The sequence below is a fragment of the Macaca nemestrina genome, chromosome 4 (assembly GCF_043159975.1).
Source record: "Macaca nemestrina isolate mMacNem1 chromosome 4, mMacNem.hap1, whole genome shotgun sequence".
Lineage (NCBI taxonomy): Eukaryota > Metazoa > Chordata > Mammalia > Primates > Cercopithecidae > Macaca > Macaca nemestrina.
The window spans coordinates 102,304,289-102,328,844 of NC_092128.1; the positions used below are offsets into that span (position 1 = coordinate 102,304,289).

Below are 24,556 nucleotides of genomic sequence, written 5' to 3' on the forward strand. Positions count from 1 at the left end.
GCTCGGGGCAGAAATGTCACCACTGCAGCTTGTGTGACTTGAGGTATCCTTTGACAAACGAATAGCTTTCAGATATTTCAAATTAATGTCCTTGTTTGGTTCAACTAAAGGGCAATGAATCCAATTCATCAAGAGTCTGGAGAAGAGGACAGTGATAGAAGTGACAACTAAGGCTGCCCACCTCAGGGTGACTGCACACCTAAGACTCGGGACTTCACAAAGTGCTGAAGCACAGTGATTTGCAGCTTAACCTCAAACAAATAATTTCCCTTCTGCAAAATGGGGTTAGCCTGGCCAAGCCTATGCCTGCTGGGGAAAGGGTGATTTAAGAGCCCTTGAGACCAAACGTCATCATTATTAATGGTCTGGCAATAGCAATGTTATTATAGTACAACCAGATCCCACAGGGCAGAGGAGGATGCTGAAAAGCTGAGGTATGAACGTTTCTGTCAACTTATTGGCCATTTTCAATCTCTCTGTTTTCACATATTGTAAATGACTGCCTTTCTGATACCCACAGACCTCTGATCATTGTTGCTGAGCATATCTGCCAACATCTTCTTTGTGTTCCATTTGGGCTGGGGCGGAGGGCAACAAGCCATTGCCTGAAGCCTCAGAACAAATCATCACTTTTGCCCTTTACAGCTTTGAAGAGAGACCATCAATAAAAGTCCAAGTTTTGCTTCAGGCTATGGGATCACTGAAAGAGTCTGGAGGTCTTCAACACCTCCCCGCCACCACACCACACACACACCACCCTAAGAGTTATCAACCAAGAGTATATAAATTAGAGCTGCATACTCAGAGTATTTATTTTTTTTCCTCCACAATACAACCACCATCAATACTAGGTTTGGTTTTGTGTAATTTGAATATGCCTGTTCATCACAAAGAACAATGATTAAAAACAAGAGCTATTCAGAGATACAACACCACAAGCTATTTAAATGTGTCTTTCAAAGTATTTGAATATGCTTTGAACTTGAATTGGGCATATGAATGAGGAGTTCAAAAAAAATGTTCACAACCTGTGACCCAGATTTCTAGATATCTAGAAATCTGTCCAATGGAGATATTCAGAAATGTGACAAAGCCTTATGCACAAAGAGCTCCATTGCTGCTATTTACAACTGCAAAAAATAAAATAAAAGCATATAACTTAATTGCCCAACAGCAGAGGGGTGGTTAAGTAAATTGCGCTAGGGCCACAGAATAAAATATTATGCTGCTATTGAAATTATATTGATGGAGAGGTTAAAAAAACACTCACAAGAAAATGCTTACAATCCAATGTTGTGTGAACAAACCATAATTCAAAATTAACTATACTATATGGCCTTAACTGTGTAAAAATGCACAGCAAAAGATCATAAGAAAATAAAGTATCTACAATGATTAATTGTCGGATGGGGTATCACAAGTGATTTTAAGTTTCCTATTATACTGTCTACACTTTCCAAATTGAGTAAATTCTATTTTTACTTTAAGGAAAAAACATTAAAAATATGTTTCGGTGAATGGCAAGCATGGCTGCTTTGGAGGAACATCACACTCCCCTTCATCAGAGCAATACTACCAAGCAAAAATGATACACCAGGAGGCCCTGACAAAGGGGTGGTATTTGTGTAATATGCAATATCAACACTAGAGGGCTCTCTCTCTGGGGCCGGTTTGAAGGCATCAGGCTGGATGCTATACAGGATGTAAACCCGTTATATCCCCACAAACAGGAGTAATGAATGACTACACAGAGTCCCTGAATCATGATGGCTCAACTTAAATTTTTGGACTTCATGATGATGCAAAAGCGATACACACTCAGAAGAAACTGTATCTAACCATTCTGTTTTTCACTTTCAGAACAGTATTCAATAAATTACATGAGCTATTCAATACTTTATTATAAAATAGGCTTTGTGTTAGGTGATTTTGTCCAACTCTGGGATAATGTAAGTGTTCTGAGCATGTTTAAGGCAGGATAGCCTAAGCTATGATGCAAACATAGCTGGTAGGTTAGGCATATTAAATGCATTTTCGACTTACGATTTTTTCAACCTACAATGGGTTTATTGGGACGTGACCCCATGATAAGTTAAGGAACATCTGTATTCCCTAGTCAGACTCCTTATGTTCATGGCCGGAACAGGAAAATATTGCCAAATATACCCCTTTCAAGAGTAGGAGAAAGAAAAAGTTTGCAGTTCAGAAAGCTAGCATCACAGGGCTGTAAAACCATAATATCATTGTACCCTGAAGAAAATTAAACATATGGAAGCCAGCTTAATTCCACAAATGCTGAGATTTCTTATGCCTCTGACAAGCTTCTGATAACCCATTTGCTTCATCCCTCATAGTCAAAAAAGCTGAAATTGAAACATGATATAGTCATACTCTGTGTATGTCTTACAGAGTGCAGGCAAAGGCACTTGGTGCCTGGGTATTATGAGGCGTTTCAGGGAATACAAAAGAGACAGATGGTTGACTGAGTTTGGACAGCCCTATATCTGAGACAGAACATGGACAAACAATGGGAAACATTCAAAGGAAGAAAAAAAACCAGACTTTTCATTTATCCAATTCCAATTAAGAGGTTAACTCATTGTTTTTATTTGGTAATCAGAAGAACATACAAGTACTTATGCATTACTAGATGCTGGGAGAAAATTATACATTGAAGGACTGTCAGGCTCATCTGTGCAATAAAGATTTACAATAAACACATCATACATTTTTCGGAGAACAGCTCAGTATACTCTTTTCTACATGAATCCTTATGATTTAATTTTGTATTTGGAAATATGATACTATGGCATTTGGATATGTTGTTTAAGCAGCATCTTAGGGAACAGAACACTCTTCCTTAGAATGGATGGCCATTCTTTTGCCCTGTGATGTACAAATGCAAATTACAACCTGCATTTTATCTGCCAGAAGTGTATTTCACATCACGGAACTACACTCTGTCACTACCATGAAATCAAAACAAGTCCGTATTACCATCTTCCCTTTTGGAAGAGCATTCTCAGAACATATCCAGAAATCCCTTCCTTATTCCTCCAAAGAATTGTTTATTCAGCTAGATATTGGTTGAGGTTTGGGTTTTGGTTCTGCTTGCGTCTCTCTTTTGAGTCTTGCTAAATGTTCTTGATATTAATCCAGATATTTCTCACAAATCCAGCTGAACGGCAGCAATATCTAAGGCTGAAGAGATGAGTTGAGTTTTCCATTCACATATGGCCAGTGCCCTCATCAGGAGAGAGCCTACAGACTCATGGTGAGTGGGGTCTCTTTAGGATGCTATGCATTTAATGCATACGGTGCTATGCATCCTAAAGAGAAAAACCCTGTGAGAGCAAAAGTGGTGCTCTACACTAAGGGAGGACAATAACAACATCATATTCGCCTCTAAGTGACTCACCTTGCTTTGGGTAATTGATTTCCCATAAAGATTTCCTTTTTTCCTGCTTCCTTTTCCCAAGCTGTTTCTGTCTTCCCATCTATCCCCAGTGACCTTTACACCCAAAACTTTCCCATATGAATTACATGGAACAAGGTGCTTTTATTTTTCCCATTATTTTGTGTTTGCATGTGCTAAAATGATACTGCAAGCAGAATGGGTTACCTGGGCAGAAGCAAAAGAAGGAATTTGTGAAGGGTAGAAAAATGGGAGGAAAAAAAAGGAAAACATAAAGGAAAGAGTTTGAAAAAGGGAAGACATTTGAATTAGATGGGGGGAATCTGGTTGTACAGTGGGCACAAGAGCTGATAAAAACCTAACCAAGCTCTACAAATGAAAATAGCAAATATATTTTTGAAAATTTTACAGCATATAAAATTGTATAAAAATATCATCAAAGCAAGAAAAAAGGAAATGTATACTCTATAGTTCTACCTCTAGAATCAGTTATTGGATGATACCTATGGCTGTAGGTTTTTCCTATCCATCTGTATATATTAATATAATATGTGACTATATTTCTGTACCATAACACATATACCCACTCAAAGACAAGGACAGTAGTACACAAATTCTACTCCAAGATAGGTCATGAGAGGGAAGCAAAGACTATACAATGATGTGTCTCCAGGGCAATCTATTTAAAACTCATTCTATAGCCATTGGGTTTTAATGGGCTTTATTTTAAATGAATTACCCTGCACCATAAACTGACTGAGAAATGCTCCTGTAGGTTCAGAAGCCAGCACTCATGAAGAATACATGGGTGAGGTTCAGGAATCACGGCTGAAGCTGACCAAAGCTGAGAGGATGGGTCTCCAGTTGGCACTGCCTCTGGCCTGCAACAGCCAGCATTCACCCTTCAAGGGGGAGAAGGTCTCCTCTGAGGAGACTGAATGAGTGCCCTGAACGAACTGAAAGGGCCCATACCCCACTCCCTGCTTCTCCTGGCTGAGCAGATGGCAGCCCAGGCTGGGTGCAAGTAGTTAGTGAAGCCAGCCATTGCCAGGGTTAATCCACTTCTGCTTGGGAACAGAAGCCAGAATAAACATGAATTCATGCCAAATATGTCTGGCAATATTTTCAAAAAAAATGAGTAGGGTGAGGGTATTGAAGAAAACAATCAGGAATTAATAGGGTTTAAACTTGACCATCATACATCTTTCAGTCCAGGTCATCCACTGCACAATCGTTCCTTGTTCAATATAAAAACAAGATGCTTTTTCAGTGGCGCAATTGTTGCTTAATTCAGACATTCCTGGAGAAGCAACCAGTCTTTTTACAAATGTCCAAGGAGAATCTTTAGAGGCCTGCTTCCCATTATTCTAATCTCCCTGGGAACATGTTCATGCTCAGATAAACTGTCTAATGTAAATGACTCTGGTAACATTCTAATTCTAGTGTCACCTCTGTGCCCACCAGTGTCTTTGGTGAGAGAGAGGAAACCTTAAAAACTAAAATCTGGCCTTGGCAGGTAATATGTCTCTTGATTCCCAGAGGGAGGTTTTATAGGAATATTGTCACTGCTTATTACAATTTTTTTCATTAAGTTCATTTTGTCAGTGATAATGAGGCCTTTAATCATGGATCACAGTTGATAAATTGTATTACTTTCCATTTGTTCATGAATAAGATCCAATATAACATCGTTATTGCATCATTATGTTCTTTAACATCTAACTTTGCCACGGTGCGGTGCTGTACCAGATCACATTATTGGTGGAGCAGAACTATGCAGTGATTCCTCATGCTGTACATAGAGAATCTCCTATTTGCTCTAGGTGGGTCTGTTTAAGGTTTTAAAGGTTTCCACTTGGATTCTCAGTAAATTCACTGATGTTTTATATAGATTGGTGTCATCTTCCCTTTTGGAAAGACATTCTCAGATAAATCCTGTTTTATTGTTTTGTTTTGTTTGTTTTGTTTTGTTTTTTCTTAAGTCAAGAGGCCACAGAGAAGTTTTATTTTAGTTTTTTCATAAATTTGGCTGACAATTTCTCCCAAATTACCTGCAATTTCCCATCTCTTGTAATAAGCTATTTGTGTGAGTAGGGTATGCCTGCATATACTTAGAAGATAAGCCTTTAGCAGTGTACTTGGCATATAGGAGAAGTTGAATAAATTTTCAGGGAAATTTGAATTTTGTTTGCATTCACAAGTGGATAGTGGAATTCAGTTAGATGATTTCGAATGTGTTTCCTGAATGCTGACCGTGTTCCAAGCACTGTGGTGGGCCAGCACTGCATCTCCTGTGGGGTGTGTGGGCATCTCAGAATCAGAACAAAGTTTCCAATTAGGAAAAACAAAATGTTGCCTGAATTCCCTAAATTCTCTTTATTTGGGATAGAACACTACATATACAGACTTCCAATCTTAGAATCTTCCCTATTTCACTATGAGAAAAAGATTTCATGCTTTGTTTCCTATTGTTTTTCCTAGGCTCCGTGGGGAATGTTACAAAGTAATTTCCATCATCAAAGTCTCTGTTTGTAGGTTAAAAAAGAAGAAAATGTATTATATTATATTTATTTCTTTCTTTCTTTCTATCTATCTATCTATCTATCTATCTATCTATCTATCTATCTATCTATCTATGGAAAAGTGACCCATGAGAGAAGTGATATTAAAATAAACAGTATCCATACTTCCAAAATATGGATAACAAAAATTGGTCTCCAACTTTTGGATTACTGTCTCACATCCCATGATAACGTTGCTTTTTACTTTATACTTTTGTATCCAAAGGCATGGTTCCAGGTGGAAAATATAATACAATGGCTTAAATTATACAAATGAATGAACATGTGCTCTAGGTTATTCTTTGGCTTTCAGATGTTTAGATATCATTTTACTGTTTAAGTGTATCAGATCCACAATGGGATCCTGTCAAATGTTTTCAGTAGTTTTTAAAAGCTCCAAAAATGAAATGGACAGTGGAAGAAAGTCCATTTGAATTTAATGGGTTAGAAACGGGTCTCTTGCCAGCTGCCATGAACTAATAGGGCTCATAACCTAAGAAAGATTGGCACAAATAAAACATGGAACAAAGTCCTCCATAAGAATGGGTCATTATGCCACTGAAATGTACCATATTAACACAACTTAAATGTAGCGCTATTTGACAACATGGGGACCCAAATTCAAGGGCTAACTCAATTTGTCACATTTTACCAAGGAACGTGTAGAGCGTGTGGTTTTGTCTGTGTTAGGTCTGTCCCTATTGCTGTCCCCACATACTGGTCATTCTTAATTCAGGTGTGTAAGTCCTTGCTCTGTGTGTGTAAACCAGAGTAAGATGCCATACTCTGTGCAATAGAATAATGTTTGTCCCAAATTGCTGCTCAACTTGAAGAAAGCTGTTTTAAGAGAATTAAAAGACCCCAGAAAATAAGCTAGAGCTTTGGAAATACTGCTCTTGCAGTCAGCACTGATGTGGAATAATTACTTTAATGCTTTATCAGCTCCAGTATCAATTCATAGCATCATATAATATAGCATTTTGTATTTTTAATAGATAACTTTGCATTTTTACTCAATATCCCTTCAAAACACTTTTTAAAGATTTAAAGCTAAGAGTGAGTTACATGGAGTTTTGTTTTACTTCACTGAGAGTTTTAGGTGAAGTTCTTTATGGAATGAAATTCTCTTTCCATTCTTTTTCAGCTGATTAATGACTTAAAGCAAATGAAAAACATTTCAATTTTTATTGGTGCTAGAAAAAATGGCTATATTCCTGTTTCTTTTTCAAATTTTGTTTCTTGTTGCTTGTTAGATTATAAAATGGAAGCTGTAGACTTTCTATTTTGACTGGCCAAAAAGCTCCACATACAAAAATACAGAATATAAATGAGGTAAAAGGTCCAGGTTCCAAGGTCAAAAATTGACATACTCTTTGTTATATTTAATTTCAATACAAAATCATACCACCTCTAAGCACATAGTTTGCAAACCGATTGAATGCAGCTCACAGGCAGGTTTCATTTGATTAGCACAGTGTAAGTTTTTGAGTTGTCATTATGTAAAAATTTGGAGAGAGCTTATATCAAATCCTAGGTATCTAGGACCTCCATCCCCACACAGCTCAAATTCAGTAGCTGCCTACCAACTACCCTGTTTTGGCAGCACCCACCCTCCCCAATTTCTCTCAGTCCCCATTGCTGCTTCTTCTCTTACTGATACAAAGGCCCTCCATGAATTGCCATTTACCACAATGACTGTGATATTACATGGCTTGCTTTATTCATTTACTTGACCTGCTAGACCCCTGAAGTCATTTGAATTTGTGTCCACGTTATGTGAAGAGGTCATTGTTATGAACACAGGGAGCACAACAGAAAAATCTAAGTGTTTCTCCAAGGCAAAATGTAAAGTTGACAGAAGAAATCTGTTCAAACATCAGCATGCTGTTGTGTATTCTCTACTACAAAGTTCTTCAAATCTTTCTGTTGGGGAACATTTTGGCAAGGCAAAGGTCCTGGAAGACCACATACAGTCTCTTTCTTTCTGCCTGAAAAAATGCCAATATTTTACCTTAGTAATAAAAGGATGTTTAAATGTCTGTTCTCGTGCTTTTTCATGTATAAATTAAATCTGTAGTGGGGAATACACTTAAACCTATTGCCTAGCTCTCTTTCTTTCCAGTACTAATCCCCACTTCATCACCAGCATATTCATGTGCTTTACTCTTGGGAAGGGCACAGAGATTCCTGTGTGACCAACAACCACATTTTAAGAATCACTTTTATCTAAATCACATCAGACTCATAAAGTCACACTTTACTGGCACTCCCTTAGATTCCACCTGTAATTTGATCTCAAGGGGGCTGCAATGTTATTCTCTTTCCATGCTACATCTACTATTCTTATTTTTGATTCATGCTATTAATCCACTTCTATCTTGTATTTTTAAAAACTCACTAAAATGCAAAGAATTATCTGCTATATCTCCCTGATACTAATTCCCTTAGCACTTTCCTGAATAAAAAGAAGAGTGATGAAGTGAAACCACAGATATCCAAAAGAAGATGGCCAGCCAGTGGTAAAAATTTCAGTAACCACTCAGTTATGGATGCTACCAGTGAAAACAATGGGTACCCACTCAACAGTATGGTCATCAGCTAAACATTCAGGTTTACACTAATGAATGAACAGATACAATAAATTAGCCATCAAATAAAGATTCCTATGGAATAATCTTTTTTAGAAAACAAACAGAATTCTGTATTATACAAATGGGAAAGAAAGCATAAGAACAATTTTAAGTCTGAAAGGAAATTGGAGAAAACACATGTTCCTGACAGGAAAGGAACCAGAGACTGGAATCATCATCTTTGCTGTGATGAACGTCAGCATGGCTGTATTGTCAGTAGCCAGTGCAAAAATGACAACATTTAAAGTAATGGCATTGACAGTCATAAAATGGCAATTACTGTGTGTGTGGCTTTTTTCAGGCCTCTCCCAGCATATCCAGGATGTCCATTCTCATCAGGCCAGACAGGTGCCTTGAAAGCCAGGTCATTAGCAAAGGATTTTGAGGATGTCCCTTCATGTTTTGTTTCTGTTTGAGTAAAAATCTCAAGTTGTTTGGTTTGCTCAGGGGAATATCCCCCAGAGTTCTAAGACCTCAAACCAACCCCCAAAGAGTCATCCCCTGGGAGGAGATGGTGTGAGAGAAGGCCAAGGGTCGGGGGTGGGGGCTTGTGTGTGAAAGTTGTACACCTTCTCCAGATATGAGTCTTTGTGGAAGAAGGAGAAGAAGGAGAATGAAGAAGCTCAGCTAGAATGATGCAAGACATTGGCAGCCTCTTTTATTGTCTATGAGGTCTTTTTTACTCTTCTGAATCTGAAAAAAAGAAAAAGAAAAAGAAAAGTGTCAATGCTGCCTTTCCCCCCACCTCCACCCTCCAAGTCTGAGGAGAAGAAAATCTAGGGGACAAAAAAAATGTGAGAACTAATTAAACATTTCCATACTGGTCATTGCGGTGTCCCTTGTAACAAGATTTGTTCTTTCCATAGGGGAAAATCTCAGTGCAAAACTGTAACATCAGTCCATTTGAAACCTTAATAGTTGCTATAAACTAGATTAGCAAACATTTGGTCATACAATAGGGATAGTAAGCCACCTTCTTTTGCAATGGAGATGACGGTTTTGTTGCCAGATCTGGTCAATCTGTCTCAAGGGTCAGTGGGATTAGAAGAAATCAGATTCATCTAATCCCAACTGTTTTCACATCAAAAGCAATGCTCCTGTCTCAGAATTCTTGCCCCATCCTCAGAAGTTTCCCAGAGACATTTAATCAAGATATATCCTAGCCCAAATCATTGTGCAGATGAGTGAATCACCTGAGTTCTCCACTGGACCCAGAGCAAGGGGGTGGAGGAAGACGACAAAGATGGAAACAGGACTAAGTTAATGAAAATAGATAATATTGCATTTTTTTCAACTGGTATGCTCTACCCCATGTAACCTCAAAGGTCTTAGGCAGAATTTAAAACAACAGCCACAACAAAACCACCATATTATTTCTTCCACTTGGTGTTGCATGCTCTGCAAGTCATCATGCCTTATAGTTAGAAAGTGTTTCCTCCTATGCAGGGCTCCAGTGGGCTTGGGCTTTAAGAAGGGTAACACCATTATCTACAGAGATGTCAGAAGCCTTTACAGGACAAGGAAAGTTTTCCATTCAACTTTAAAGACTAAGATACTCTCCTAAGATTTAGGTGAATTTAGCAGAAAACTCATTGGGAGATAGGAGAACTCCTTCTGATCTATTGTAATTACAGTCAATTCTCAATTTTCCAGGGGCCATTGATCCAAGCTTCCTGCTGTTCCTCTAACTTTATTATGTTCTTGATTGTTCATTATGTTTACCCTCCATTAACACCTTCACCTATTTGAGAGAAATAACAGACAAAAGTGAAGCTTCAGACCAATCACTTTACTCCAATACAAGCACTGATAAACTTGCCAGTAAGAGAAGGAGATGAAACAAAAGCTGAAATCAAGGATGAGAAATTTTCCGTTGATGCTGATAGTCCATGCACAGTTTGGTCCACATGGGAATTGCAATGGACTTTGTCCTTAGTATTCTGACCCTGCCATTATGAAGTTGGGATCATATGGTATGAGGCTTCTTTTAGAGAGTCATCATAATACTAACCACCTTCAGAGATGTTCCCTGACCCTCAAATGTAAAGCCCAATTTTGTTAGGATGACAGAAGGTTGGGTTTGATTTTTTAATAACAGACCCATTGGTTGGAAGGAAGCTAGAGACAGATAGCTGGGGACAGCTGATAAGGACCACTATTTAACTCAGTGAGCCCCACCTGGCCAACAAGGAGAGTGATGCACCTCCTGCAGACTGGGTTAGCAGAGACCCACGGTCTAGACTGCTGGGTCCCAGAGATGGAAAGAGGTCTATCTAGGGTCTTAATGAAATCCAAAGGCTGTTAAAAGGAGATATTCCTCCATTTCTAATCACTGGAAAAGGAGATATTCCTCCATTTCTAATCACTGCTTATGGGTGAGATGGTGGAGTGTTCCATCTGGCTGTGGATCTCCATCCTCCCCTCCAGCTTTGGGTCAAGGGGTGAAGGGAAAGGGTGAATAAAAGAAGTTTGTGTGTTTAAGCTGTGCCTGTGTTCACTGTCATTAAATACAACCAGCAATAAAAGAACAAGAAGCATATGTTCTATAGCTGGGTCTGTGACCTGCTGACCTGTGTGATCATTCCTGGCCTTCCCAAACATATGCCCTCTAAAAGTAACTTCTGTTTGTGAATTTCTTAAGGCACTTAAGAAATACCCTAAGGTCCTATGTCATAGCTATCTGCAAAATAATGTTCCAACCCAGACTGCTGACTCTTTGAGAACAGGGAAAATACCTGTTTATAACACTTCTTGCATGTAGTGCAATGCCTGACGCATAGTATATGCTCAACAATTTTTTTTTTTAATGAAAAAGAAGAGAATTGAATAAGCATGAGGAGGATGGGACTGATAAGGTTTGGTGATGAATAGGAGGTTTCCCTCCACCTGTTTTCTAATTTTGACTTTCACAGCATGAAACGAAAATTTAAAAGAAAATAATAAACACCCTAATTATATATTTTATTCAATAGTAAGGTATGATATATCAAAATATTTACATTCCCTATGAAGAAGCCCAATTATGGATGGCTTTCTATGGAGCTAATCTCACAGAGAAGGAACACCTGCTATCCAGGCAGCTTTGGCATGGTTTGTAAATCAGGCCTGGTCCTCTTTTCACTCCACATCCTGTCTTTCATTGTGTTTTGGTTTTATGTATTTGTTTTCAATATCAACTGAAATTAAGTAAGCATCAGCAAGACTACAACGTATATGCAAATGAGGACCCTGAAGACAAAGTGTTAATAGGCAACTCTGTGTGTAACTGGGATGCATGACTTTTTGAAGGCCACAAAAAGTAGTTAAATCCTTCCACTTTTTTAAGAGTGACTGATGAATTGAAATGGAAACTTTCTTGCCACATCTTGGAATAATTCAGGAAAATATATTTAAGTGCCTGTCCCTTTACCCAAGACTTTTTATATCTCACAAGGTAAAGCTGTGAGGACTTTAAATCCTGAAGTGCAAATACATGGTATATGAATTCACGGAAAGGTATTTAGTCTATGGGAGCATACAATCATGTTTCAGCAACTTCATTTAGAAAATTGGGAGATGGACTTAAAACAATGTGGCCTTATTTATGGTACCATGCTACTTCCACAGGTAAGTGCAGATGCTGGATATAGGTCTTAAAACCATGTGATTTAAAGATAATTGGTTTTAGAAGAAGATTGAAGTTCAAGTTAACATGACTTGATTCTAAAAATGTGTTTATCCATTATAATGTTTATTCCTGGATCACAAATGGAGTGTCAATGAGGCAGCCCTCGTAATAATTTGTCACTGGGCTTAAAAAATATTTTAAATGCATTTCTCTTCCACTATTCTTGGATTTGATGTTTCTACAGCCTGATTCAACTATAACCTAAACTCAAAAAAGTAAGCTGACTTGGCTGAAGAGAGAGCTGGGATTCAAAACCAGATTTTCAGGTCCTAGGAACTCTGTACCATAGCTGCCTCCCTATGGAGTCGACTTTCTACGAAAACAGCAAAGTGGTACAGCACACACCTGACAAGTTATAAAACTCTAAATAGAAAAAAAAAATGAAGAATAAGTGTAGAGAAACCAAAACCAACTTTAAATGTCATGTAAGACTTCTATTGGGCATATGAATGGGTCCTTTTTTTTTTTTTTTTTAATAAGAAGAAAACACTAAGAAAAAACAATTTTAGAGTTATCTGTTAGGCTTTACCCAGGTATGGATTTAATTGTCCTAGGTCACAAGTACATGACAGCTATTTTATTTTTTTATTTTTTTATTTTTATTTTTATTTTTAAAATTTATTTATTATTATTATACTTTAAGTTGTAGGGTACATGTGCATAACGTGCAGGTTTGTTACATATGTATACTTGTGCCATGTTGCTGTGCTGCACCCATCAACTCGTCATTTACATCAGGTATAACTCCCAATGCAATCCCTCCCCCCTCCCCCCTCCCCATGACAGCTATTTTAAAGGGTTATTTTCAACATGTGCCTGCTCTCTCCTTGCCCTAAACAATAGAGCATATGATTATAATAGGATTATTCTAAATGAATTTTCACCACAAATAATATCCATGCTACAGTTCTGCTAAGACAAAATCCTCTCATCATGTATTATTCCAGCACAGAAAAATAAAACAGAAGGACAGATAGACAGACACATAGATAGATAAACCAGATAGATAGACAGATAGATAGATAGATAGATAGATAGATAGATAGATAGATACATACATACATACATACATACATACATACATACATAGACAGATGACATTTGTGGGAATGTAACTTCTTAAAACCTTGCCTATGTCATTAACTCCTAAAATTTACCCATTTGATCCAAACACACAGAATGAGAACAGTACAAGAAGGGAACGGTTAGGTTAGTGCAAAAGTAATTGCGGTCTTTACCATTACTTTCAATGACAAAAACCACATCTACTTTGCAGCAACCTAATAGTTCTTAAGTCCAACCCTTTCCCTCTTTGCCTTTCCTTTTGCTCCAATGCATCTGTGCTACCACAGAAAATAACAATGATGTTAAACTCTTCCTCTCTACCCTTGCTAAAAGTGGGCAACTGTCTCTGTTCTTCTGTCCCACACTGCCCAAGGTATCTTACTGCCTTCATGCTCTGTTTTAAGAATGTAGCACGTTAACACAAAGAAAACGATTAAAACACTGAACTCTCTAAATGCCCCCAAGGCCTGGCCCACTTTTAGCAGACAAGTAAAAGTCAGGCATCAGTAACTCCTACAACTCCTCTGATGGTAAGTCAACATCCCTGATTCACAGAGGTGCAGGTGAGGGTACAGTTAAGCACCCATGTCTGCGCAAAAGAGTTTCGTTTCTGATCAGTCTTTGAATCTGTGAAGTCAGGAAGAAGTCGAGGACCATAAAGAAAGTCCTTCAGATCAAGTAAGTGAGGCTTGGATTTTAGATCTGAAACATTCTGACTACTCTTCACGTTTTTCTCAATTTTATTAGTTCAGGAAAAGCAGAAAAGACTCTAAATGAATGAGAAAAACAAACAAACAAACAAACATTTTCTGATGTTTTCACTATGGCTCCAGGGCATAGAATAAAAATAGCATATATTGTAGGGGTCTAATACTTAAGAAACGTAGATGTCGTCACTCAGAGAGCAGGGTGCCCATCAGTGGAGAATGCTAAGAAAAAATGCAAAAAGGGGAAGCTTGAATACTTGCTGAATATTGCATTTTAATAGCTTTTTTGAGCATGTGGGTGTCTAGACAAGAAATGACATTACCAATGTAGACAGTGTTAGGTTCTGCCTTTGGCACATATTTACTTCAAAGGTACCAGTTATTTTAAATAATTTTTATAATGTTAATAGAGTTTCTTTTGGCAAACGTATTGTTACTTGTGTTTCTCAAATTCCTCGCACAGAATCTGACAAAATATCATTTTTTCTAGGAGAAAATATTTATTTCATGATTACTAAGTTTTATTTTAAACATCCTGAACATCAGTATTAAGGAAAAAAGAAAAATCACACCTTGCCCAGTAGTTACAAAATTCTAATTCCCTCTGTCAAACCAGATTCCTTTACAAATACAGTGGTACATTAATAGTTCCACAGAGTATCTAGAAGACAGAGTGAAACAATGAAACTTATGTAGCAATAACTACAAGGGAAAAGTTGTTCAGAAAGTCTAATTTTATCATTAACAAAGAGTTCACTATATACTTTTATTTGACATTTCTAATATGTAGTTATTTGGTAAGAGACTGGGATCTAAACACCTATATAAAAAATAAGAATTGATGTTAGAAGTTTCCCTTAGTACAACACAATTTATTTAAACCCATCAATCTCATATATCATATAATATATAATATTAATATAATCCACATATTATGGATTTCTTAATAGATTTTCCCTCAGTCCATAAAAAAAAACCCCAATTATGTTGGATTTAAGCACCGCTGAATTCATAATAACTCTTGTTGTTGGTTCAACCTACAGCACAGCTTCCAAAATTAAGTAGAAAATGACAGTGTAGTATCTAGATCAAAATGTTTAATCAAAAAACCTTTTAGAGTTTAATTAGTGAAGTTTTAACTAGATGCATGAGAATGACAGACACCAAAAAATAATATTACAATTCTCTCCTCTATGGATTTTTTGTTGTTTTCCTTGGACAGGGACACATGCGTATATGTATATATGATTTAAGATATATGTAATATAGTTTATCATATAGGTTATATATTATATAGGGTATAATATATAGGGTATATATTGTATATATATGATATATATTAATATATTTTACATGTTATATGTCATATATGCATCATATATCAGATATATCATATATGATTAATATACCATATGTATCACGTTTGTATACTACAAACGTGAATTTCAAGATACAAAAATCTACAAGAGGACAATGGTAGTCACCTGCCATCTTGTTCCTTTATAATTCCTTTATATTCATTATCTACCATCCTTGAAAAGCACAAGGACATTCACTGAACCTGAAAGTATATAAAAAATGCATTGATTTGAAATGGATGTTTATAAGCAAAAGCGCTAACTGTTCTGATTCACTATGACTCAGATGAAATGCTAGAACCATGAGTAAGTAATAGGCTTTGTACTTCCATGCTCCCAAGAGCACAAGTCCATAGCAAAAAATGAACAAGGTGCTTTTTCAGGCTAACCCCGTTTGGCCACTTCCCACTCACATATTATGGATTGGTTAATAGATTTTCCCAAATCTATTAAAAAACCCAATTATGTTGGGTGTAAGCATCACTGAATTCACAATGGCTCTTGTTGTTGGGTCAACCTACAGCACAGCTTCCAAAATTAAGTAGAAAATGACAGTGAAGTATCTAAATCAAAATGTTTAATCAACAAAATCTTTTAGAGTTTAATTAGTGAAGTTTTAACCAGATTCATGAGAATAACAGACACCTAAAATAATATTAGAATTCTCTCCTCCATTTATTGACTCTTTGTTGTCTTCCTTGGACAGGGACATTGGAGTGGAGAGTTGAGATATTTGTCAAACTACTTGAGAAAATAAGGTTGTAAATGCTTTAGAAAACATGCTAAACCACAGCATTTCCTTACTATTGATGTTCCACATGGCATAAATATGTGAAGTAAATGGCCCACAGGAGTTTTCATGGACAAATGGCTAAGGGAAATGGGATATTAGTCAGAATTTGTGTTCTTATGATGATTTAATTGGAACCCAAAGCACTCCAGACATTCGGTCCCTCTTTGTTCATGAAAAATAACCTACACGGATGCCGGATTCTCATGTTGAAAGCAATTCCTTCATTAAAGAAATGTCTACTTTTTGTCAATATATAGAAGGCTGCAGGATACCTTCCCAGAACTAAGAAATATTATCCTTTGAGACAGAAACAAGTTTAAAACCTAAAGGATGGGATTAACTATATGTAGAAACTGCTGCAAATTAGCAGATTTTGACTTCAGTGGCATGACCACTAGTGAAGTATATTACAAATGATTCATTTCTAAAAACAATTAAGCACTGGAGTTACAAAGGGTTAATTTTTAAGGTAAGGAGAAGAGATTCAAAGTTACTGCTATGGCAACACTGTCTTGGGTGTGAGAGAAAAGGACAGGGTAACAGCTTGTCTTCCCAGTTCACATTCCTTGGCCTGTTTCACACATCACATTATCTGGGCACACCTTCAGAGGGGTGTAGAGCCAGTGAAAATCTGGTAGTCTAAAGTGGACAAAAAATAACGAGAAAAAAAAGTCGAGAACATCTACCTTAAAAACAATGAAGTACTGTCAAGATTAAGGCCCAGAAAAGCAATCAAAGATGACTGAAAGTGAACAAGAATAATAATCTACTCCAAGATATTAACACATCTGATGGCTGAATTAATGTGTGGCTGAAAAACAGGCAAGAAAAGGGGTGCCATAGCGGGGTGCCTCTTGCACTGTCAGGATATAGACCATGCAAGATGACCCATATTCACTCTTTGTGGCAGGTCCGTCCCAATGATAGAAACAGATTTCAAGATATTCTACCTTAAGATCACAATTCATCAACAAAGTCCCCTTACATGTTCAGTTCAGCAGCAACCTTCTGATACAATTTGACTTTTCAAGTAGGTTTTCCTTCAAGAAGAAACCACCAACTGGCCAGTTGATATGAGGATTCCAGTGTATGTAGCGTATATATTTCACATTGTACATCAGTAAACTGTCAGTCAAAACTATGCACTGGTCACCATTGTACATCAGTAAACTGTCAGTCAAAACTATGCACTGGTCACAAGTATTCATTTCAGTGTCAGCAAATCCTCTCTAGCATAATCAACTCTTCCTTTACTGTCAATATGGAATTCCTTGTTCTGCCATTGTGTAGAGCTCTTCTGGCTAATCAGCAAGCCTCTTTTTCTAATCATCACATATCCCCTAAGCTTCCAGATGAAGGAATTTTGCGTTTCCCAAATGAGACCATTCTTACATAAATAATAAAATGATGAATGGCAAAGTAAATTTCACTAAAAAGTCCTATGTCAAGAATTCTCAAAATGCCAAACATTTTCTATTACGTGTAGTGACGCAACATAAACTAGGGTAGAAGTTTGAACAAAAATGGTCACTCAGACCACCATCCTCTAAGAATGGTAAATCCATTAGAATTTTGTCAAAAATCACATCAACAGTTCCTTAGAAATAGATCTTTCAGCAATTGGGAAAAATATTAAAGGAATTACAAAATTCTCCATAACCTCTTCTACATCTAGGGGGTATAAGATTAATTCAAATATGAGTGTGCTGAAGACAAGTAAGTGTGTTCAAGTGTTGCTATGGCTCTGCATGGACCAATGCATAGCCAGTGTCAACAAGTGATAACACGAAGCCCTATAAGAAGAAATAGCAGAGATTGGAAAACTAAGGTGATAAAATGAAACATCAACCAAAAGGAAAGTTTTGAGGCATCTAAAATAGGGCAGTTCTTTATTCTGGCATATAAAGACAGTCCAAAACCATCATCCTAAGTAGTATGGGGACATTGTTTTTGGAAAAAAGAATAATGTGAGTATGATTCCTTGAGATGAGAAAACTGAAACACAGGTGTCCATGTCAATAAGAAAACTGACGATGCCCTCAGGGTCCGTATAACCAGTGAATGCACACCTCCTGAATAATGGTCATGTGACAAAGCATTTATTGTTTCTCAAATCTCTGGAAATGAACCTAAGACAGAAACAATCTCTAGTAAAGACATACATGTGTCTCAGTTCTACCCACAGCCTGCTGTCTGACTCTTTTCTCCCCAGATCTGCAAAGCAGGGCACACCTCCACATCTGTACAGGCCCCCTCTATCTTTCACCACCAGCTTCATTGAAGAGCAGGTCATGATGCCTCATCCTATAGGCAACTAACAAACATTTTTAAAAATATGAACATGATGAAAATTAAGTACAACTCAAGTGTAAAGTTGCATCCTTCTGCTGTTTTTATTAATGGCTTGGCAAATCAATTCAAATAGAACAAAAGATATCTTAAAAGCTCAGAGTCATCTATTCCAAATTTATTTATGTACTCTATTTCAAACTAACTTGTTAGGAATCATCTATTTTTTAAAAATTAGGAAAAAAAAAACAGAAAAAACACATACATTTCTTCAGGTGACCCCTCTGAGCCATCTAGCAAGTCAAGGTCATGAGACAACAGCCTTGTGAAGAATTATATAATTTAGATATGATTAGAGGCAAATTCCTATAATGTACACAACAACCCTTTTGATCACAGTTATTTGTTCTATGCAAACTAACAAGAATACTGGCTACATTGCCTCCTCCATTTTTTCTGTACTAAGATCCTAAATAGGAGAATATGAGTATCTTGAGAAATATTCAGAAAGAATGGTTGTAAGAAATACAATTTCCTTACTGAGAAAACAAACTGACAAAGCTGTGTCCTGACAGCCACAGTGAAATGCAAAGCTAAGAAATTATTATGTGGACGTAATATACATATCCCCTCATATAAGCTTTATTTTAATAGGTTTTAAATTTGGCTTTTAATTTTCACATCCCTAATGATGTCAAGGATCTTTTAATGTGCTTATTTGCTACTTGTATATCTTCTCTAGTGAAATGTTTGTTCAATTGTTTTGTATGTTTTTAATTGGGTTGTTTTCTTATTATTTAATACTGAGTATCTATATTTAATGAATCAGTTGTTTAACAAATATATGCTTTGCAAATATCCTCCCAGAATGTGAATTGCCTTTTTATTCTCCAAATAGAGGCTTTTGAAGAAAAGAAGTTTAAAATTTTGATAAAGCATAATTTATCAATTTGTTTTTTATGGTTTGTACTTTTGTGGTCATGCCTAAGAAATCTTTGCTTAACCCAAGATCAAAAAGAGTTTCTCTTACATTTTCTTAACTAGAAACTGATAGTTTTACAATTTACATTTAGGTTTATGGTAAATTTTGAGATGATGCTTGTATATGATGTAAAGTATAGTTAGAAATTCATTATTTTGCATACAATATTCAAGCATTTCATCACCATTTGTTGATGACTATCATTTTCCCTTGGAATTTTCTTTGCCCTTTATTAAAAATAAATTGTCCATACACATGTAGATATATTTTTGGACTATCTAAGCTATTCTGTTGACTTCTTTGTCTGTGTTGATGCCAATACCATGCTGCCTTAATTACCGTAGCTTTGTAATAAGTCTTGTAATCAAACCTTCTGTGTAGTCCTCCAACTTTTTCCTTTTTTAAAGTTGCCTTGCCTATTCTGGATGCTTTGTATTTCTATATGAATTTTAGAATCATCTTGTCAATTTCTACCAAAAAAAAGCATACTAGGATTTTAATTGAGATTGTAATGAACCTATAGATCAACATGGGAAGAACTTACATGTCACCTGTCTCTGGAAAATCCCCAAATATTTGGAAATTAAACATTACACTTCTAAATAACTCTTAGGTCAATGTAGATTCCAAGTGGAAATTAGAAGTATTTTGAGCTGAATGTGAATGAAAATGCAGCATATCAGAGTTTGGATCATGATGCTAACACAGTACTTAAGAAAATCTATATCACAAAATGCCTATATCAAAAAAAGAAAAAAAAAATCTCAAATCAGTAACCATGACTTTCACCTTAAGAAACTATAAGAATAAGACAAAGTAAACCCACTAGCAAGCAGAAGAAAGGAAATAATAAAGATTGATATTAACAATATAGAAAACAGAAAAACAATAGAAAATATCAATGGTGATGATTAATAAAATATATTAACCTCTAGCCATACAGATCAGGGAAAAAGAGAGAAAACACAAACTACACATATCAAAAATGAGAGTGATAACATTATTAAAACTTCTAAAGATATTAAAAGAATACTAACATAATACAAACATCCTTTCAATTTAATTCTATTGTGGTCCGTGAACATATTTGTTTGCCTTGAATCCTTTTGAATTTATTGGGACAAATTTATTCTTCCAGAATATAGTCTATCTTTCTAAATATTCTGTATGCGCTTGAAAAGGATGCATATTCCTCTATGGTTGGGCATTCTAGGAATGTCAATTATGTCAAGTTGATTGACAGTGTTGTACAAGTCTTTGTTTCCTTGCTGATTTTCATATCTACTTAGTCTATTAATTATTGAGAAAGACATATTAATGTCTCCAAATAAATTGTGAATTAAAAATGTTTTTGCAGCTTGTTTCAAGTATTTGGTGTAGAAATGTAAAAAATGATTATATTATCTTGATAAATGGACAACATTATCATTATAAAATGAACTTCTTTATTGTTGAAACTTATTTATTCCTGTCTTTGTTCTAATATCTACTTTGTCATATATTAATATAGCCACTCAGGCTTTCTTTTGATTAGTGTTAAGACAGTATCCCAATTTACAACCTTTTACTTTTGTGCTATCTGTGTCCTTTTTTGATTGTTTTTGTTTTTATTTGTATATGTTTATGTGGTATATGTGTAATTTTGTTGCATTAATATATTTGATAGTGGTGAAGTCAGGAATTTTATATTTGTGTCTTTTTGTATAAAGGCATAATATATTTGAATATTACAATCTCACAATCTCTGCCTTTTAATTAAGGTGTTTAAGTCATTTATATTTAATATGATAACTGATTTGCTTTGTTTTAATTCTATAGTCTTCCTATTTGTTTTCTATTTGTCTCACCTGTTCTTTGTTCCCTTCTTACTGTTTTTCTACCTTGTTTTGGATTAATTATTTTAGGATTCCATTTTATCTGTTGTTGGCTAATCAGCTATATATCTTTCTTTTGTTGTTTTAGTGATTGCATTAGAGTTTATAATATATATTCTCTTAATTTACCTCAATCTATCTTCCAGTGATTTTTATAACACCTCATGCATGATACTGAACCTTACAATAGATATCCCATTTCTGTCCTACTGGACTTTTTGCTACTGTAGTCATACATTTTATTTTTGTATATGTTATAAACTAAACAGTACATTTATATTATTTTGTTTGCCTAGTCAATTATCATTAAGATAAATTAGAAAAATCATATATATTTATCCATGTAGTTGCCATTTTTAATGCTCTTCATTCTTTTGTACAGATCCATATTTTCATATAGCATAATTATCCTTCTGCCTTTCCTTAAAATTTCTTGCATGGTGGGTCTACTGGTGATGAATTCATTAAGCTTTTGTATGTCTAATGAAAACTTCTTAATTACATCTTGGTTTCTGAAAAACATTTTTTGCTAGGCACAGAATTCTTTGTTGACTTTTTTTCCTTTCATTAATTTAAAAATTTAGCTCTGTTGTCTTCTCATTTGCATTGTTCCTCACAAGAAATCTACTGTCATCCTTACGTTTGTTTATCTGTACATATGTGTAATTTTTCTCTGGCAGTTTTTAAATTTTTCTCTTCATCACTGGTTTTGAGCAATCTGATTACAGTATGCTTATGTATAATTTTCCTTATATTCCCTGTGCTTGAAATGTGTTGAGCTTCTTGAATCTGTGGATTTATAGTTTTCATCATCTGGCAAAATTATAGCCCCTGGTTTTTCAAATATTTTTCCTCCTCTCTCCTCTACCTGGGGATTCCAAATACACATTTATTAGGCTACTTGAAGGTGTCCTACAATTCTGTTTTTAATCTTTTTTTCTATTTACTTTTGGGTAGTTTCTATTGCTATCGTTTTGCTACTCTTTTCCTCTCCAAAGTCTAATTCCACCTACTTTATTTACCATTAATCTCATCTAATGTTATTCTGTCAATACCATCTATTGCATTTCTCATATCAGATATTGTAGTTTTCATATTTAGAAGTTTGATTTTAGTCTTTAAAAAATATCTTCCATATCTCTACTTCTGAACATATGGGCTACACTTATAGGAACTGCTTTTATGTATTTGTCTGCTAATTCTAACATCTGCTTCAGTTCTGGGTTGGTTTCAATTGGTTGGGCTTTTTCTTTATTGTGGGTAGTGTTGCTTTGCATGCCTGGTAATTTTTTATTGGATGCCAAACATTGTGAATTTCACCTTGTTGGGTGCTCGATATTTTTGTACTCTCTATATATATCCTTGAGTTTTATTCTGGGATGCAGTTAAATTACTTGGAGACACTTTGATCCCTTTTATGTCTTGCTTTTAAGATTGATAGATAGAACCAGAGCAGCATATAGGCTACAGCTAATTATTCCCCATGACTAAAGCAAGACAAATATGAGTCTTTTACCTAATTTTCTTTAAATAATGAATATTTAAATCTGGCTAGTGGGAACAGACACTTTTCCCTGACTTCTGTGAACATCAGGACTATTCCCTCTAATCCTCTTGGATGGTTCTGTTCTGGCCTCAGGTAGTTTCCTCATTGCATGGTTGCTCAGTGTAGTAGTTTCCCTTTACACACAGAGGATATTTTCTAAGACTCCCAGTGGATACCTAAAACCTCAGATAGTACTGAACACTATATGTATTACACATACATTTCTTTTTTCTTCTTCACAATTTCACTGATAGAATATTTCATTCTTAGCATAGATCTTAACAGCCTCAGCATAAATTTTTTTTCTTTCCTTATTAAGTCAAGAACTTTCATCTTTTTACTTAAAGGAAGTACTTTGTGGTTTCTCTTTGGCATATCTGAATTGCCAAAATCTCCATTTTTATGCTTTGAGGCCATTGTTAAGTAATATAAAGGTACTTAATTGCAAGCACTGTGATACTTCAACAGTCAATCTGATAAACAAGACAGCTACTAAGTGACAGCAGGGTGGCAAGTACAGCCAGTAGAGTGTGGATAATGCTGGCCAAAGAGATTATTCACATCCTAGGTGGAATAGAGCAGTGATATGGTTGCCTGTGTTCCCACCCAAATCTCATTTTGAATCAGAGCTCCCATAACTCCCACGTGTCATGGGAGGGACCCGTTGGGAGGTAATTGCATTATAGGGGTGAGTTTTTCTCATGATAGTAAATAAGTCTTACGAGATATAATGATTTTATAATGGGCAGTTCCCCTGCACACGCTTTCTTGTCTGCCACCATGTAAGATGTGTCTTTGCTCCTCCTTTGCCTTCCACCATGACTGTGAGGCCTCCTCAACCATGTGGAACTACATGAGTCCATTAAACTTCTCTTTCCTTTATAAATTACCTGCTTTGGGGTATGTCTTTATTAGCAGCCTGAGAACGGACTAATACAAGCAGGATGGCATGAGATTTCACCACATTCTCAAAATGGTGTGCAATTTAAAACTTATAATTGTTGATATCTGGAATTTTCCACTTAATATTTTCAGACCACAGTTGGCTATGGGTAATTGAAACCACAGAAAGTGAAACTTTAGTAGTACTGTACTCTTACATTTTTCAGATCTCTGGAGTTTAACTCTCTGTAATCCTCTTCTCTCCAGTATTTTATTCTGTTAACTAAAGCCATCTTGGTCTCCCTGGATTTTTATCCAAATTCTCAACTCAGAGAGTCAATGAGATGTGCCTATGTCACTCCTCTCTATGCTGCCTGGAAGTCCTCTCAAGACAATTGTAGGGCTCATTTCGTTTATTTCCTGGCTCTCAAAGATCACTGTTCTCCATTTCCTGATGTCTGTTATCTTAAAAAGCACTCTTCCACATATGTTGTCTGGGGTTTTAGGTTGTTTCAGGTGGAAGGGTAAATCCAGTTCTTGTTACTTCTCTGGCAAAAGCAGACATTCATAGACTGTCTTTTGACGACCCTTCCCACTCTTCATAACTCACTTTTCAGTTCCATGAGACCATCCATAAACATTCCAGTTTCCAGAATATTCAATGAAGGAGAAACTCCTGCTGAATTCCCTCCCTAAGACCTGGTTCATAACCATGCAGGGCCTAATCATTATCTGTTGTTTGAGAGGCACAAAAGATGGCTATCTCTTATTTCTCTGTTAATGTGAT

The 24,556-nt window shown here is 36.0% G+C and overlaps 1 protein-coding gene across 11 annotated transcripts in view; it reads right to left on the bottom strand.

The window, feature by feature from the left end:
* Positions 1-24,556, bottom strand: part of LOC105475828 (phosphodiesterase 1C) — a 619,857-nt gene that overhangs the window by 31,677 nt on the left and 563,624 nt on the right. For 6 of the 11 annotated variants that reach the window (XM_071095002.1, XM_071095000.1, XM_071095001.1 and 3 more), the window contains one exon: positions 5,400-9,299. The exons of the other annotated variants lie outside the window; for them this stretch is intronic. In XM_071095002.1, coding sequence (XP_070951103.1) covers positions 9,286-9,299 — 14 coding nt within the window. In that variant the 3' untranslated portion in view covers positions 5,400-9,285. Of the gene's footprint in view, positions 1-5,399; positions 9,300-24,556 lie in introns of those variants that run through there. 11 annotated transcript variants of the gene reach the window in all.